The sequence below is a fragment of the Zootoca vivipara genome, chromosome Z2, assembly GCF_965207765.1.
Source record: "Zootoca vivipara chromosome Z2, rZooViv2.hap1.1, whole genome shotgun sequence".
Classification (NCBI taxonomy): Eukaryota; Metazoa; Chordata; class Lepidosauria; order Squamata; family Lacertidae; genus Zootoca; species Zootoca vivipara.
In genome coordinates, this window is record NC_142585.1 from 10,543,253 (window position 1) to 10,559,651 (window position 16,399).

Consider the following 16,399-nt stretch of genomic DNA (forward strand, 5'->3'; position numbering starts at 1 on the left):
CTGCCCAAAGGAGGGTTTGTCCAGTTCTGTTGTGCGGCCAAGCTAATCTGCAATTAATTTTAAATTGCTCACAGTTCATGACAGAAACAGAGAGAAAACAATGCAATGTCAACAGCAGCAACAACACCACACCCTCAAAAGACAAAGTTCCAAGTTGTTGTGGGGTTTTTTTGTCCACTGGCAAGCATTTATCAGGGATAAAAATGCATTCTCATCATGACATGCCTGCTCGCTTGATTTGTCTCCCAACTGTAAAGGAGCCTGGAAGGATAGTCACGAGACTGGGACTAGCAGAGAATGAACAATCAAGCAGCCAGGGTGAAAGATCACCTACCAATCAAAGAAGCAGGGAGGAAATGACAATGAAACCAGCAGTGCCCACAACAGCTTTGTTCTGGATCAGATGGAAATCAGTTACATGACACCTCACAGTAAAACACAGTTAACAGTTTACCATGAATGCACAGAATGTTCCTGCTTTGCTTCTTACTTCTAGCCAGCAAGCATAACAAACCATAATCTTTAGTTTAGCATTATGACTGAACTGGGGACTATGGCTTGTTTGGAGTAAAACAAGCCACAACCCCCAGTTCAGACATAATGCTAAGCCAAAGTTTGGTCTTGGCTTACCAATCATGCAAAGCCAGTCATGACGTCTGGTTCATAAGGAATGCTAAGCCAAAGGTCATGGTTTGTTGCTCCTGCTGGTGAGAAAGGAGGAGTTCAGCAAAAGTGAGTGCCACATCCACAGGCCACCATTAAATGGGGTTGACTATGACAGGTCCCCTGGGCCAATGACTCAATTCAGACTTTACTCCAAACTGTGGTTTGTGATATTTAGAACCCACACCATGGCTTGAGTTTACAAACATACAGCAGGCAAACCATGGCTTTGAGGTATCTGTTTAATTTAAATTTTCCTCTGCTCAGAGCTCACCTTCATAAGTTCATTCCTATCCCCATGGAGCGGTAGCTCTTGAAGCACAGCAGTGGTGTGTCTGTGAATTCAGAAAGGTAAGCAAACAACCCCTAGCACAAATGGTGTCTTTAAAACCAGCTTTGAAACACGGTTTCAGATCTGGACTAGGGAAGCCCTCATGAACTATGGTCTGTAAGCAGGCTGGCTTGCCAAACCAAGGTTTGTAGTAATGTCTGAATATAGCCATTATGTCCAGGATTTCAGTTTTGTCAATATGCCATGAAATATATTGAGTTTTGTTCATTACCTTATAGACTTGCCCATACGTCCCATTTCCAACAACTTGTACTAGTTCAAATATCCCTGCTGGATCCTGAAAAAAATAACAATAAACACGTTGATTAATTGTACTTAAAGAACCAGGCTATTGTGTCCTATATGATTCCATCTCTTGGAATCAGATTGTGAAGAATTAGGGATACAACTCATTTGGAAGGTCTCCTGCACAAGCTTATTTGAAATGAATGGGACCAGCACCATAGCCTGTTGGGCACACATGCACACAAGGTAGATGTGTCCTATTGCAGTCCTATTGCAGTCCTTCCTAATCTGGTGCCATCCAGATGCTGTTGAATGCTAACTCCCATCAGCTCCATTTGGCATGGCCAATGGTCAGAGGTGATGGGAGTTGTAGTCCAGCAACATCTGGAGGGTGACAGGTTGGGGAAGCCTGCCTTTTGCAAATTCATTGGGGTGAAGGAAGCATTTCCTCCCTGCAAAGAGTTAATGGTGTAGCTATGTTAAAAGCCATGTGGGCCAAGCAGATCCTGGAATGTGGAAATGCCAGTGTAAGGGAGCCACAGCTATTCTTGTAAAGCATGGAGAGAACAGAAAATTAAACTGTGCTCAACCTCACCCAAGCCAAAGGCAGGCAACCCAGTTTTCTAAAAACGAAAAGTTTGGAAGGAAGATCATGGGGAAGCCTGTCCAAAATCACAGAGGAGCCAGTGCCAAACTGTTGCAGTACAAATACTCTAGGGTTTCAAAGGGCAGTGCCTTAAAACTTGACCAGCAAATGTTGCTTCATTTGAGACTGCAAAAGAGGATTGTTTAAATTAAGGCTACAAGATTTTTTTCAATGAATCCAGGGACACTTTTCAACTTCAATGGATTTTGTATGGGAACTGATTTGTAAATCTGGGGACTTTCCCTGGGAAACAGAGACTTCTGGTAACCCTAGTTTAAATACCCCCTTCTGAATTTAGAAGTTGGGTCTACCTGCTGCTTCTGTCAAGGTCACCGGCTTGAAAGTAAAAGAAAACTATCCAAAAATATCTGAAGAAGTGTGCATGTATGACAAACTTAGTTGGTCTCTAAGGTGCTACTGGAAGGAATTTTATTTTAAATCCAAAATAGTTTGGGTACTTGAATGCTTACATTTCAGCAAGACAGCAAAGCCAAAAGGACAATCTTGTTAACTAAAAATGTGCTTTTGTCCTGATGTGGTTGATTTCCAGCTATTATCTTGCAAAGTCTAAACCATGGGTAGGCAAACTAAGGCCCACAGGCCAGATCAGGTCCAATTGCCTTCTGGATTCAGCCCGTGGACAGTTCGGGAATCGCCGCATGGATCGCCAGTGCGCACGTTGTTTCCCTCTCCCTCCCTCTCCCACACACAGTGGAAGCACCTCCTCCCTCCCTCCTCCTGGCTTCTCCCCGCCATGCCCAGAGGAGGAAGTGGTCTGGGCTTAGTTGGTGCCAACAGCAGCAGTGCTCAAGCGGCCGCCATTTTAAGCAGCCCCTCTCCAGAGCCCTTTTGTGCTCCACTCATCATCCCTCCACCACAGCCAGCCCTTGACACTCACAAGACACAGGTAAGCAGCCACCGGGGCTCATGGTGCTCTTGCATTATCCCCCCCCCAAATAGTCCAGCCCCCCAAAAGGTCTGAGGGACATTGGACCAGCCCCCTGCTGAAAAAGTTTGCTGGCCCCTGGTCTAAACTTAGCTGTTTTATCCTAAGAAATAAAAGCATCCTGGTTACATCTAATTATTTAACTTAGGTTTTTGACAAATATTTGGGAGGTGCAGGGTACTCTTTACAAAAGAGAAATTGGGTTGTTTCCCCCCCTTTAATGTTGTTGAGTTTATTTGCATTTTATTGTAAGCCCCCTAAGATCCAATGGACACATTGGACAATCAAAAAACAAATAGGATTTTTTTTAATAAAAAAAATCAACTTCTCATGCTTTCAAGCATAAAGAAAACAAAACCAAAACTGCAAAAGTCTTGGCTTCCACCTAGTTTAAATAAAAAGGAAACACAGTATGCTCTGGTTTCCTGTACAGGTTTCTGTCTCACAGTTTTACAGAGGAGCATGAATATAGCAAGTTGGCTTTCGTGGCATCCAGGTCAGCTGCCTTGCTCCAGCCTTTTGGACTCCTCATCCAATGATAAAGACAAAGCAAGAAGAGCAGCATATGGTATGGTGCATTACAGTAATTAACCTCAAAGTGATTAATGTTTGGGTCAGGATTTTGGCATCTGTCAAAGGAAATGTAACAAACTTGGCAGTAGTTGGATAGCAAGGGGCCATAGAGACTCTGGAATACCAAATGCTGTTGGAGAGGAAGCTCTATATCAAAGACACGTCCAGCTCTGAGACAATTAGGAACTTGGCCTGGTTGGAAGGCTAAGCTGTAATAGACCACAGAGTGCTCCAATCAGAACAAGGACAGATCCAAGGACTAAAGTCAGAGCCCAGCATCAGATGTCTGCTGTCTGTAACACAAGGGCCAACGGATGGCAAAAAGTCATCTCCATTTTCAAGCAGGCTTGTGTGCAGTGACTTGCTAATGATGAGTGAGAGCTGGCCTCTTTGCAAACAGGCGACGGAATTCCTGCGTACTGTGAGAATTTCAGTGCCTTTCTTAGCGAAGGAACTATGTCCAAGTGGTAGAACATAAACAGAAGGCCCAAGGTAGGATTAGACTGACGAGTTCAATCATACTTCAGCACTGGAAATAGGACAGCATCTTTCACCTGAGTGCGGAAGGATCGCTTAGCTCCAACACCTTGCTCCTTCTCACATTGCTCCACCTTGTGCCTGCTCAGACAAATTCTGCCAGCATGTGTCACCTGGACAGACCAGTGTGTGCTTGCCTGCTATGTTGGCCAGGAACCTTTCCCAACACTGTCTTGACTACCCAAGACAGGTAGATAGCCTAGGTCAGCAAAAATGAAGCATCACCATTGTCAGGTGCTGGCACAGGAGGATGGGAGTGGTTCAAGAGAATGGCACTCAAGCATCCACTTGCTATTTACACTTAGGTAAAGGGACCCCTGACCATTAGGTCCAGTCGTGGATGACTCTGGGGTTGCGGTGCTCATCTCGCTTTACTGGCCGAGGGAGCTGGAGTACAGCTTCCGGGTCATGTGGCCAGCATGACAAAGCCACTTCTGGCAAACCAGAGCAGTGCACAGAAACGTCGTTTACCTTCCTGCCGGAGCGGTACTTATTTATCTACTTGAACTTTGACGTGCCTTCAAACTGCTAGGTTGGCAGGAGCAGGGACCAAGCAATGGGAGCTCACCCCATCATGGGGATTCGAACCGCTGACCTTCTGATCGGCAAGCCCTAGGCTCAGTGGTTTAACCCACAGCACCCTCCAAGAAGTTCAAATTGGCGTCCATGGTTCTCTCCTTCTCCATATTATTCTCACAACAACCTTGTTTCAGAGACCTTTTTCCCTGGAGACCCACAAAACACATTATGCAAATCCATGTTCCTATATGCACCACAATTTATAATAGTACACATCTATAAAACACACACTTATTAAATGATCCACAAATTAGTATAAGCCTTGGGAAGTGATCTTCAGTTTCCTGGAGAATTTGTAAACCAAATGAAGCTTCGCCATTCTCCTGCAAAGTTATCTTTGTACTTTGTTGCTCTTGCCAATCTTAATATGTGAGTCAATTTAGCAGTGAGGGCAATATGCCATAATCTATTACATCAAGCATTTACACCTTTTAAGTCCTTCCAAAATGTGGCTATAACCATACATGCAACCATTAAGAGAAATCCAATTAGTAGCTCATCCACCAAGTCCTGATTCTTGTTTAAATACAGATTCAGTAACGCATGTTCTGAGGCCTTCATGACATGCTGATGCGTAATTGTACTTATCTCATTAAACACTCGCTCCCCAAAATTGGCCACCTTCAGGCATTTCTACCACAAGTGCCTATAGCTACTTCTCCCCACACCCTCACCAGCACAAGGGTGAAGTATGTTCATGCATAGCTGAAAGTTTAACTGGGGAGCAGGGGCAAAGTCCTGAAGAACAGAGGTGTCTATGCCCTCATAAGCTAGCCTGCTTCCCTCCAGATGCTGTGGATGATACAGATGAAGTGGAAAATTCTTGATAAAGAGAAGCAAAGAAACATAATTAGAGTTCAAAGATGCAAACACACTCAAGGAAGCTGCAAAGCAAAGCTAGGGATGTGCATGGCCTGGGGAGAAGGGGAGAGTCCTGAGGACCAGATAGAGAGGCCTAGGGCCTGAGGTTCCCTATCCCTGCCCTAGTTAAGCATCCTTAAGATTGCAGTCATGATGTGCACACCTATATGGGTCTTCTCAGAAGTAAGCCCTCTTGGGTTAATGGGACTTCTCAGGAAGCATATGACTAAAGAACTGATGTCATTAGTTTTGTAGCAAACTCTAGCTGGACTGAAGCCACCTAGAAGAGACAGGTAGAAATACTGTGCAAAAAGCGAAACAGCAGTGGAATCAAACTTGGAGCAGATTGTGCAAAAAAAGCTTCAAGGGGATCATCTCCAAACATACAGATTGCAAGGACGGGTGCTGGAAAAATGATCTGCAAAATTAATCCTATTTCACAGAAACCTCCAGTGATCTCCTCCAGAAGAAATTAACAAGAGTGATAAATTACATAGCGAGAAATCAAGGAATTGGGACTCTGGAGGTTACACACACCCCTCCAACAAAGTTTAACTGAAGTGATGGACTTTGTACTAGATGTACCAGACGTTTCTTCCTGGCTGGAAAAGTCTGCAAGATGTGTGATGGAATCTTTTTATTTAACATGATGAACAAAACACAGCAAGGGTTATGGTGGTTCCATATTGCAGGGTGCATTCATATGACCATTTTTTCCCCCTTTCCACCCATGGGGTGATGCTTATTGGAATCCCTTTATGACGGAAACCCCTTGCCCATCCCAGTCCTGGGAATGGCTTGATATGCATTCAAATCACAGGGCTAAGCAACACTTCAGCCAGGTTTCATTCATACACACACACACACACACACACACACACACACAAAATAAAACTCTGCCAAACTCATGTTTGCTGGTGATAAGGAGGGAAAGCAAAGCTCTCTTACAAACCCAACAGTTCCCTGGCCACCACCCTACTCAGTGCTTTTGGCCAGGGATTGGTTGAATAAATAAAGGGAAGGACTAAACTTTGGGTGGACCCCATCTTGAAACTGCTCTGGAGTTGCAGAGCAACTGAAGTCTGTTTTCTGGTGTGTGTTTTTTTAACAAACACAAAGTTGCTATTCTCCTGCCAAAAGATCAGGTGTGGGGTGGATATCTTTCAAAAGCACTGCAGGTGGGGGGGGGGAGATTGGTTGCCCAACTACAGATGTTGCTGTCACCCCTTGCTCCTGGCCATGCTTGGTGTGTTTAATGGGAGTTGTAGTTCAGCCTCATCTGGAGGGCCAGAGATTTCCCCCTCACACAACTGAAGAGCAGGAACCTATCCTGTGTTATTCATTCTCAGAGGAGACCTATTGAAATTATTAACACAACTAGCTTAAGCCAATTTTGCACTTGTCATCTGAGGCCCTTCTCTATGTCCTCCATCCCCAAGAGGTCTGGAGGGTGGCAACACAAGAACAGGCCTTTTCTGTGGTGGCTCCCCATCTGTGAATGCTCTCCGCAGAGAGGCTTTATATGTTTTTAGGCACCAGGCAAAAAACATTCCTCTTTACCCAGACCTTTGGCCATGAAATAATCTATGGCCTGTTAAAGGTGGTGGCGAGGCTGCTATTGTGATTATTTTCTTATTATGCTGTCTAGTATTATGCTTTGCGTTCTGTTTTTTATTTTTATTATGATCCACAAAATATGTTTTTAATGTTGTACTCTGCCCTGGGATCTTTTGATAAAGGGTAGTATGTAAATTGAATAAACAATAAATAATAATAGCATAATTTTGAAGGGTCTACTACATGGTGTGGAACTTAGTGGGAGACAGCCCATAGCCTTTAAAGACATACACACCAAAATGTGTTGGCTAATTCTGCTTAACTTTGAGAGTTCAAACCTTCAGAGAAAAGGTGGTGGTGAAAGGCTTAGTCAAAAAGTGAGTGGCGCTAGAGGGAAAAGTAGGAGGACCAACAGTTGCGGCTCTTGCCTTTGCACAGTAGGTGGCATTCCAGCCATGCATACATCAAAGGCTTCCATAAATACACAAACATCTCCATACGCCAACCAGGCAAACTAGTGCCATCATTCCAGTTGAGCAAAAACAATTGGTGCATGGCTGTGAGGGCCATGGCCAGGATATTGGGTATGGCCTCTGGAGCACCCCAAGAGCCGGAGAAGGAGTCCTGGGGTGCACAATTGGCAGCGTCCATTATGTATTACCAGCAAGTCACTACTTCTCAACCTCAGTCCCACCCCCACCCCGGCCAACACCTGTGACAAGAGGATAAAAGTTTTGGACTAATTTATAGGATACTTGAAAGCATTACAAAGGCAACACCTGCATGAGCTGCTTTGACCATATGAATTCTAGAATCTATGGCTGCAAGCTTTTCAAAATATAATTAAATATTTTTGCATTGAGCCATGATGAGAACTGGAATGTTCCAGATTCATGCCTGACCCCAGCTATTAGTACATCAGATGGGATATGGCATGCTAATGTTGCCTCATCCCCTTGAATCTGCAGAATGGGCTCAAGAAGGGAGCAAGGTTGTTCCCAAAACTGGTCAAGGGGCCAATGGCATGTACCAGCACTCTAACTGCACCCAATAAAGTCAATGTGTTGGATTTCCCAGTGTACACACTGCACCTGCTCCAGTTGCCTATTGGGATAACTACACAGATACATGTCAGGGCTGTTGTACAGATTACTGAGATAATGTTTGTGTGAAATGGCAAATAATTCTCATAGCTTGTTTCCCCTTTATCCAAGGTGCTTTATCCAAGTTTCCTCTCCCTACTCCACACTCAATCCCAGATACAGCATGAAAAATAATCACAAACATAGAGCCCTACCTTTCAGGGCTGTTGTGAAATTTTTCAAGAAAAAGCATATAAAACATGCAATCAGCTTAACTGCAGATGCCTCAGCACAGGTCCATTCAGTCCCTCTTAGAGCATGCACAGCTCATTTGCAATAAGGTGGCAGGAAGCTGGATTCCTTAAACCAGGTCACACCATAAGCCAATCAAGCTCAGTATTGTCTACTCTGACTAGCAGTAGCTTGCCAGGCTGTAAAGAGGTTCAGGTTGTCAGAGTTCAGTCTCCTGCCACCTGGACCTTTTAACTGGAGATGCAAGTGACCGGAGCAAGAGTCCCTGCTTTCCAAGGCTGAGATGAGGGGCTGAATTCATACCGAGAGAAACTCAGTCAAGTCTTAGCTCAAATCCCACTGATTTCAATATAAACTAGGTACAACTTGGAGCCTGAGGTCATCATTTTGCTTTCCCTCTGTGCTGGTGTTTGTGTGCTTCCCTCCACAAATTGCTAGGAGAATATTGACAAGAAAATGGGCCTTCTCAGTGGTGCCCCCCCATCAATGAAGGCTTGTGTGACACCAATATCAACATCTTTCTAGCAGCAGGGAAAGACATTCTGGTTCTCCCAGGCCTTGTACAGTATATAAATTTCATTGCTGTGCTGAACTAGTCTATGTTGAGGGGTAGGGTATGGAGGCATTGTTTTCATTGTTTTATTACTTTAATACATATATACCGGTATACTGTATAACTTATTTCATTTTGTGGGTCACTTTGAGAATTTAATGTAACACAACTGATAAGCTGCATAAATACAGCTTGCAACAGGCTGCAGTCCTGAAATCATTCACCAGGGAGTCAGCTCCACCAAACTCAACAGGTATTACTTCAGAGTAGACTTATATATAGGTGTATGCTATGTTAGTATCCAGTCCAATGCATGCAAAGCTCTTCAAGCCATAATAATAATACCCAATTATTTTTATTTTATTCATCCGGAACTCACCAGAAGTCAGTTCCAGCACCTTTCAGGTGGGCGCCATTACCATTCTAAGAGACCAAGGGAAAAATAGCACTGATAATACCAACACTTAGTCACATATAGTTCTCACTGAGGTCTTAAGTCATGGCTAACTTGTTTGTTTCAACAGTTCACCCAATTTAGCCTGCATCCAATGCCATGCCACCAACTACTAAGAGACCCAAAGCATGCTTTGCAAGAGCTGAGCTGCCAGATTACACCAAGAGGTCCTTGCAAGACCACTTCTCCCTGAAGAGCAAAAGTGACATCTGGGAAGTGACATCTTTTTGCTGCCGCCAGCCCCCTCTGGAGGCTTATGAAGGAGCCAGCTGTAAGCCCTCAAAGAACATAAAAATCTCAGACCGTTGGGTCCATCTAGTTCAGTAGTGTCCGCACAGACAGGCAGTGGGCTCTTCTGGGTTTCAGGCAAGGGGTCTCTCCAAACCCCTACCTAGAGATGCCATGCGGGGTAGACACCCAGGAGTTTCAGCATGCAAGGTCTGCCGCTGAGCTGTGCCATGTCTCTCCCCCTGGCTCCCACGCTCCAGCTCCTCTCTTCCTTCCCAGCCAGGACACTTACCCTGAGCGCAGACAGGTCGATGCTGTCCAGGCTCCTCGCCGTGTAGTCGCTGGCCATGACTTCTTAACGATGCAGTACTGTAAGTGGCGGGTCTCTGCGCTGCGCTTGCCAAGCGCTCCTGGGGCACGGAGAGCCGTTGGGGACGCAGCTGCAGTTGCTAAGAAAAAGAGGAGGTTGTAGAGAAAGTCCCCTGCACGGGATGCTTGCTGGGGTTGAGGACTTGATCGGCTCGCAATCTCTTCTTCGTCTTCGCCTTCTTTTTCTTATTTTATTTATTTCTCTCCTCCCCTTGCCAGTCTAACGGTCCCGGTGGCTCAGCCCTTGCCAGGCAGCCTGTCCATACTGGCCGTTCGTCTCTTGGTGACAAACACAGGAAACCTGACATGCAAATCCGGCAGGGAAAAGCGAGAAAGGAAAGGAAAGGAAAGGAAAGGGGGGTGTGAGAGAGAGAAAGGTCCCTCTCTTCCCCCGCACCCCGCAGTCAGAGGGCGAGGAAACAGCCCCACAGCCTCCAGCCTTTGAAGACAAACAACTTTTGCACGGGCATATTCTCGGGAAAGTTTGCAAGGAAGTGACGTGCCACGGAGGATGGGCTCAGCCGGACTGAGCTGGAGAGTTGAAGGCGGGTGATAGTGGGGAGATTGATGCAACAGCTGGATCTGGTGGGACAAAGGGGGGCAAAGGGGGTGTCCGTGCTGCAGAAAACAGGTCAGGTATTCTGGCTCCTTCTGCTACTGCCCAAAGGGGACAGAAATAGTGCGTTTTCCCATACCGACTGACACCCAGAACCAGATAGTCGGCCCTTCAGATGTTGTTGAGCCCTAAAGGAAAGAAGAGCAATGGTGAAGGATGAACCATGTATCAAGGGCCGTCATTTTAGCAGGTGAAACTTAATATTTGCAAATTTGCAAATTTGGATGTGAGCAATTCAAATCTGCTATTATTTTTGTGATTGGACAACATTTAGCTTGGTAGGTCTGCATTTGATGGAAGAAGCACATTGGCTTTCGGGGGGGGGACTTCAATTTTACCTTCTGAAAATGTCGGGTAATGATAAATAATAATAATAATACATATTAATAATACATATTAATAATACATATTAATATATAATATAACTGCAAGTCCTTGGCAATCATTTTTAATGATTTCTATGCAATTTTGCACACATTTCTCTTACCAAGCAAAACTAAATTATATTAATTTAATCAAAATAACTTTTCCTAGTCATGTCACAACTTTTTAGCACCCCTCATCTTTGGAATATGAAAGTTGGAAAAACTAAACACGTCCTAGCTAGGTATGGAAGTGCTAGGCTAGGACCTGGAAGGACACCAGAGTTCAAATCCCCACTCTGCAATAAAGCCTATTGGGAGTGACTTTGGACCAGCCACTGACACTCAGCCTCACAAGACTGCTGTCAGGATTCAGTGAGGAGGGGGGAACAAACCATGTACACTACATTGAGCTCATTTGTGGAAAAGGTGGGATATACATGCCCCAGGTGCCCAACCCATGCCTTAAGGACTGGCAGATTCGCTCTGACAGGAGATTTGCAGTGGACTAAATGCTGTGGGTTAAACCACAGAGCCTAGGGCTTGCTGATCAGAAGGTCGGCGGTTCGAATCCCCTTGACAGGGTGAGCTCCCGTTGCTCGGTCCTAGCTCCTGCCAACCTAGCAGTTCGAAAGTATGTCAAAGTGCAAGTAGATAAATAGGTACTGCTACAGCGGGAAGGTAAACAGTGTTTCTGTGGGCTGCTCTGGTTCGCCAGAAGCGGCTTTGTCATGCTGGCCACATGACCCGAAAGCTGTATGCTTCGGCCAGTAAAACGAGATGAGCGCCGCAACCCCAGAGTGGGTCATGACTGGACCTAATGGACCGGGGTCCCTTTACCTTTACCTAAATGTATAAAGTGCCCTCCCTGGTTGACAGATTAGTTGTTGTTGTTGTTCATTGCAATTTTGTTGCCCAAGTTTATTCTAAAGATAGCAATGCTGTTCTTACCTTCTGTCTTCACAACACTTTGTGAGGTAGGGTAAGAAGAAGCTGCAGGCTCACAGCCACCCAGTGACTCAGCTCGCCCTGCCATAAATTCAGCATGCTAACCACTAAAGCCTGCAAGTAAGACTGTAACCAGTGGAGGTTCTGCTTGGCTTGTTTCTACATAGCACTCAAATGTATACAATAGGCAAAGCTGACACAAGTGCCATAGCTTCACCCCCCTTTTCAGAAACCTATGATTTTCTTCCTACAGGACTTTTTACAGTAGGGTCCCACAGGTGTTTCCACTGCAGGGGCTTAGCCTTGGAACTTATGGACTGATATCCCACAAAATGCATTTCACTCAGCACTTACTCACCACTCCAGGGCCCTGGGTTAGAGGGTGGTGCTAATAATGCCAAGGTTGCAGGTTCAATCCCCATACGGGATGGCTGCATATTCCAGCATTGCATGCGGTTGGACTAGATGATCCCCAGGGACCCTTCCAACTCTACAGTTCTAAGATTCTATGATATTGGGTGCCCTTAGCTTCCATGTGTTTGTCTCATCCTCTTTTAAAGTCATCTAAATTGGTGGCCATCACTAGGGCTGCATACACAGTAAAGGTAAAGGGATCCCTGACCATTAGGTCCAGTCGTGACCGACTCTGGGGTTGCACACTCATCTCGCATTATTGGCTGAGGGTTAGGGTTAGGAACCGGCGTACAGCTTCCAGGTCATGTGGCCAGCATGACAAAGCCACTTCTGGCACACCAGAGCAGCACATGGAAACGCCGTTTACCTTCCCGCTGTAGCGGTTCCTATTTATCTACTTGCGTTTTTTGATGTGCTTTCGAACTGCTAGGTTGGCAGGAGGTGGGACCGAGCAGCGGGAGCTCACCCCATTGCAGGGATTCGAACTGCTGACCTTCTGATCAACAAGCCCTAGGCTCAGTGGTTTAACCCACAGCGCCACATGACACCCCCCAGATAATCCTGGGAACTAGTTTGCCTCATTGAGCTACAATTCCCAGCACCCTTAACAAACTATGATTCCCATTATTCTTTGTGGGTGGGAGGGAATGTGCTTTGCATATTATGGTGGGCATGCAGCCTCAGCATGTCTCTTACAATGCTGAGAAGAGGCATTCTCTGCTCTGTGACTGAGGGTGCCTCTCCTAAGACACAACCACCATGGGTTTGGATAGCCTGAAGCAGACACCTACTAGTTGAGGCATGCCTTTGGGTTCAGTCTGTATGCACTGACTCAGCACATCAGAGTCCCTGCAAGCCACAGTTTTTTTGGTTTTTTTTTACATGTTGTGATTTTAGCGAGAGGGATGAGCCTGAGTCACAAAGTGTGTGTCAGCTTTCTATTAACACACATGGTTGTGGCTGCGGATCCAAACAGCTGTGGGACAGAATACTGCAATAAATTATGAAGCAATTTCCTTAAAAGAGATTCCAAGGGGCTCCTCCAGACATCAAAGAAATCCCGCACTGTCACCCTGCACACACACACACACACACACACACACACAGAGAGAGAGAGAGAGAGAGAGAGAGAGATCAAAAAGCAGCAGCACTGGTCAGGGTGAGTTTTCATAGCCCCCCACCCCCTCTTTGCTCTAGCAAGTAAGTAGCACCACAGATGAACCAGCAAAAGAAGAAACACACTTTTTTAAAAGAAAAGAAAACAGCAGCAGCAACAACAACAATTCCAGACTTATTTAGAAGAGGAGAGAAATGATAATAAGCCCCATGTTCAAAACTATAGCAAGAAAAGTTATAAATATTAAAAGAAGATTGTAAAAAGAGAAGCAAATTGAGAATTGAAGCTGTAATTCTAAAACACGGAGGTCATTGGAATTATTATTATTATTATTATTATTATTAATTTCCTCATCCTTCACCCGCAGGTCCCAGGATGAGTTACAACAACCTACAGTTTAAAATTATAAATGAAGCAGATTATAATCACACTAATAAGAGTGGGTACTGAAAACTTCTCAGGTTTCTCAGGTCTCAAAGGGCAGGATAAAAGAGGTTTGTCTTCACTATACAAAAGCTGTATAGTGAAGAAGCCAGATGTACTGCTGTGGGGAGGGAATTTTACCATTTCAGAGCCGCCAAGTGGCCAGCTAGGTCACTACCACCACCTGAGCTACCAAGAGGTGGAACTTCCAAGAGGACCACCCTCTGCCCATATACTTTTTGCCTCTGGCCCAACAACCTTTGGCAGATGACACATGGAAAGTTATCCATGAGGGCTGCAGCCCTAGGACTGAAAAAAGATTCCCCGCCTCTTCCTTACTGGAATTCAGTGGAAGATAATTCCTCTGCAAATGTCTCATTAGATGTGGCTGGACCTTCAGGCCATCTTCAGAGGTTCTTCTTTAAGCTCAGTTTCTTTCCAAACTAGGTGCTGGAGGGTGACTACATAAGGAAGGGCCTTGTCTGTAGCAGCTCCCTTGTTTCACAGCTCTTCTCTACGGTCAGGACTTTGAATGCTAATTTTGGTTTCTCCTGCTGTGGCTGGTTTATGCTTGATCTGTGTTATGCTTTACTGCAGCTTTCCAAACTTTTCATGTTGGTGACACACTTTTAAGACATGCATCATTTCGCAACACCGTAATTCAGTTTTACTAGCAAACTGGAGATTAAACTAGCCCTTTTCAGGCCCGGGAAGAGCACAGAGAGAGTTCTCTTGACAGACCTACACATTGCAGCTGACACACTAATGTTTCACAACACACAGTTTGGAAAGCTCTGCTTTACTGTGTTTCTGTTTCTGTTGTTGTTGTTGTTGTTGTTAATGTTCATGTTTTACTGTTTGTATGTATGATGATGATGTTTGGTTGTGTTTTTTAAAGGAAAGAGACAGAGAGGAAGCAAGGAGCCGTCCCCACCCTAGTGCTTCCCTTTGAGGATCGCCAGGGCACCTTCCAGGAAAGCTGAGGTCCCTTTGGCCCCTCCAATAAAATATTTGAGGGAGCCACTCCCCCCAAAAAAGGTTGATGGTGTGCGTGTGGCTGTGTCTTTTGATTGATTATGCCAGGTGGGGTTTATCTGCCTCCCCTCCCCCAAATCTTGGTTCAGATTTTCTTCCGGTATGGGAATATGCAATCAAGTTTTACTCAGAGCTCTTCCTGACACCATGATTATTTGTGTTCATGATGTGTATCAGGGTGGTTATATGGGATTCAGTGCTCATTACCGTTTGTGCCTGTGAAACCTTTGGGTTCATTCCCAGTCGGTGCATGTTCCCTAACTTTCTGCTGAAATCTGGTGATTTGCCATACCACTTATGTTCAGCTTAAGTTCATGTCTTGCTTTTGTTGCCCTATAGTGCAAGACTCCCCTCCCCATAGACGGCAATAATGCCACAACATTGGGGAAGAATGTAATAACTAATAATGTCAACTGATGTGTGGATGGTCTAGACTCTAGTATAAATTCATGAAAGTTATCCATGAGGGCTGCAGCCCTAGGACTGAAAAAAGATTCCCCGCCTCTTCCTTACTGGAATTCAGTGGAAGATAATTCCTCTGCAAACATGGGCGTACCCAGGATCAAAACTAGGGGGGGGCAAGGGGGGGCCAAGGCACGGAAGGGGAGGGGCCACAAAGTGGGCGGGAACAGCGAACTCGCGCTCCGCCGGGCTGTGCCCCTCCCTAGAAGCAGGGCTGGTGGGCGGAGGCGGAGCCCAGCCCAGCGGAGCGCGAGTTCAGCGTTCCCGCCCGCCGCGCCGCGCTCTCTGGTTCCCCGTCGCGCCCTCTGGCAAGGCCAAGCTGGAGGGAGGGCGCAGCGCGGCGGGCGGGAACGGCGAACTCGCGCTCCGCCGGGCTGTGCCCCTCCCTAGCAGCAGGACTGGTGGGCGGAGGCGGAGCCCAGCCCAGCGGAGCGCGAGTTCAGCGTTCCTGCCCGCCGCGCCGCGCTCTCTGGTTCCCTGCCGCGCTTGGCCTTGCCTGAGGGCGCGCCGGGGAGCTGGAGGGAGGGTGCGGCGCGGTGCGGCGGGAATGGCGAACTCGCGCTCCGCCGGGCTGTGCTCCGCCTCTGCCCACCAGCCCTGCTTCTAGAGTAGGGCAGCTGCCCTAACTTGCCGCATGGTGGGTACGCCCTTGTCTGCAAATGTCTCATTAGAGACATTAGAGACCCTCACTATTACTGTGTCAAATACATGTTACAGTATATACTCCCGCTACAAACAAAAACAAACAGAAAAAAACAGTGTTCAGGGGCCCATAAAAGTAAATATCACTGAGGTGAAAGAGACTTGCTGCCAAGTAAGTATGCATAGAAATGCAGCCAGAACTGTAATAAACAATAATAAAATATACATGGGAAAGTCACCATAGTAAAGCAGGTCACGGGAATGGCTGTCCTCTACCTGAGACCCTGGAGAACTGCTTCCAGTCAGAATAAAAATAAAATAATACTGGGGTATGTGGAAAAATCATGTCCTGGTAGCTTCCTATGTTCCTATGGTGAGGCGAATTTTTGATTCATGTTCTCTTTGCCTTCCAGATATAAACTCAATTTATTTATGGGGGTTTGCCATGCAGGTAGTTTTGACAGGGACAGAAAACCACAAGCCTGGGGGCTGAATGCGCCCCT

The 16,399-nt window shown here is 46.0% G+C and overlaps 1 protein-coding gene across 1 annotated transcript in view; it reads right to left on the bottom strand.

Annotated features, from left to right (window-relative positions):
- The window catches only part of NRK (Nik related kinase), a 113,272-nt gene extending 102,899 nt beyond the window's left edge, over window positions 1-10,373 (bottom strand). Inside the window, exons 1-2 of the mRNA XM_035113283.3 lie at window positions 9,801-10,373; window positions 1,227-1,292 (exon numbers count right to left, since the gene is read on the bottom strand). Of these exons, the coding sequence (XP_034969174.1) occupies window positions 1,227-1,292; window positions 9,801-9,857 (123 nt within the window). The 5' untranslated portion in view covers window positions 9,858-10,373. The remainder of the gene's footprint in view (window positions 1-1,226; window positions 1,293-9,800) is intronic.
- Between the last annotated feature and the right edge of the window lie 6,026 nt (window positions 10,374-16,399).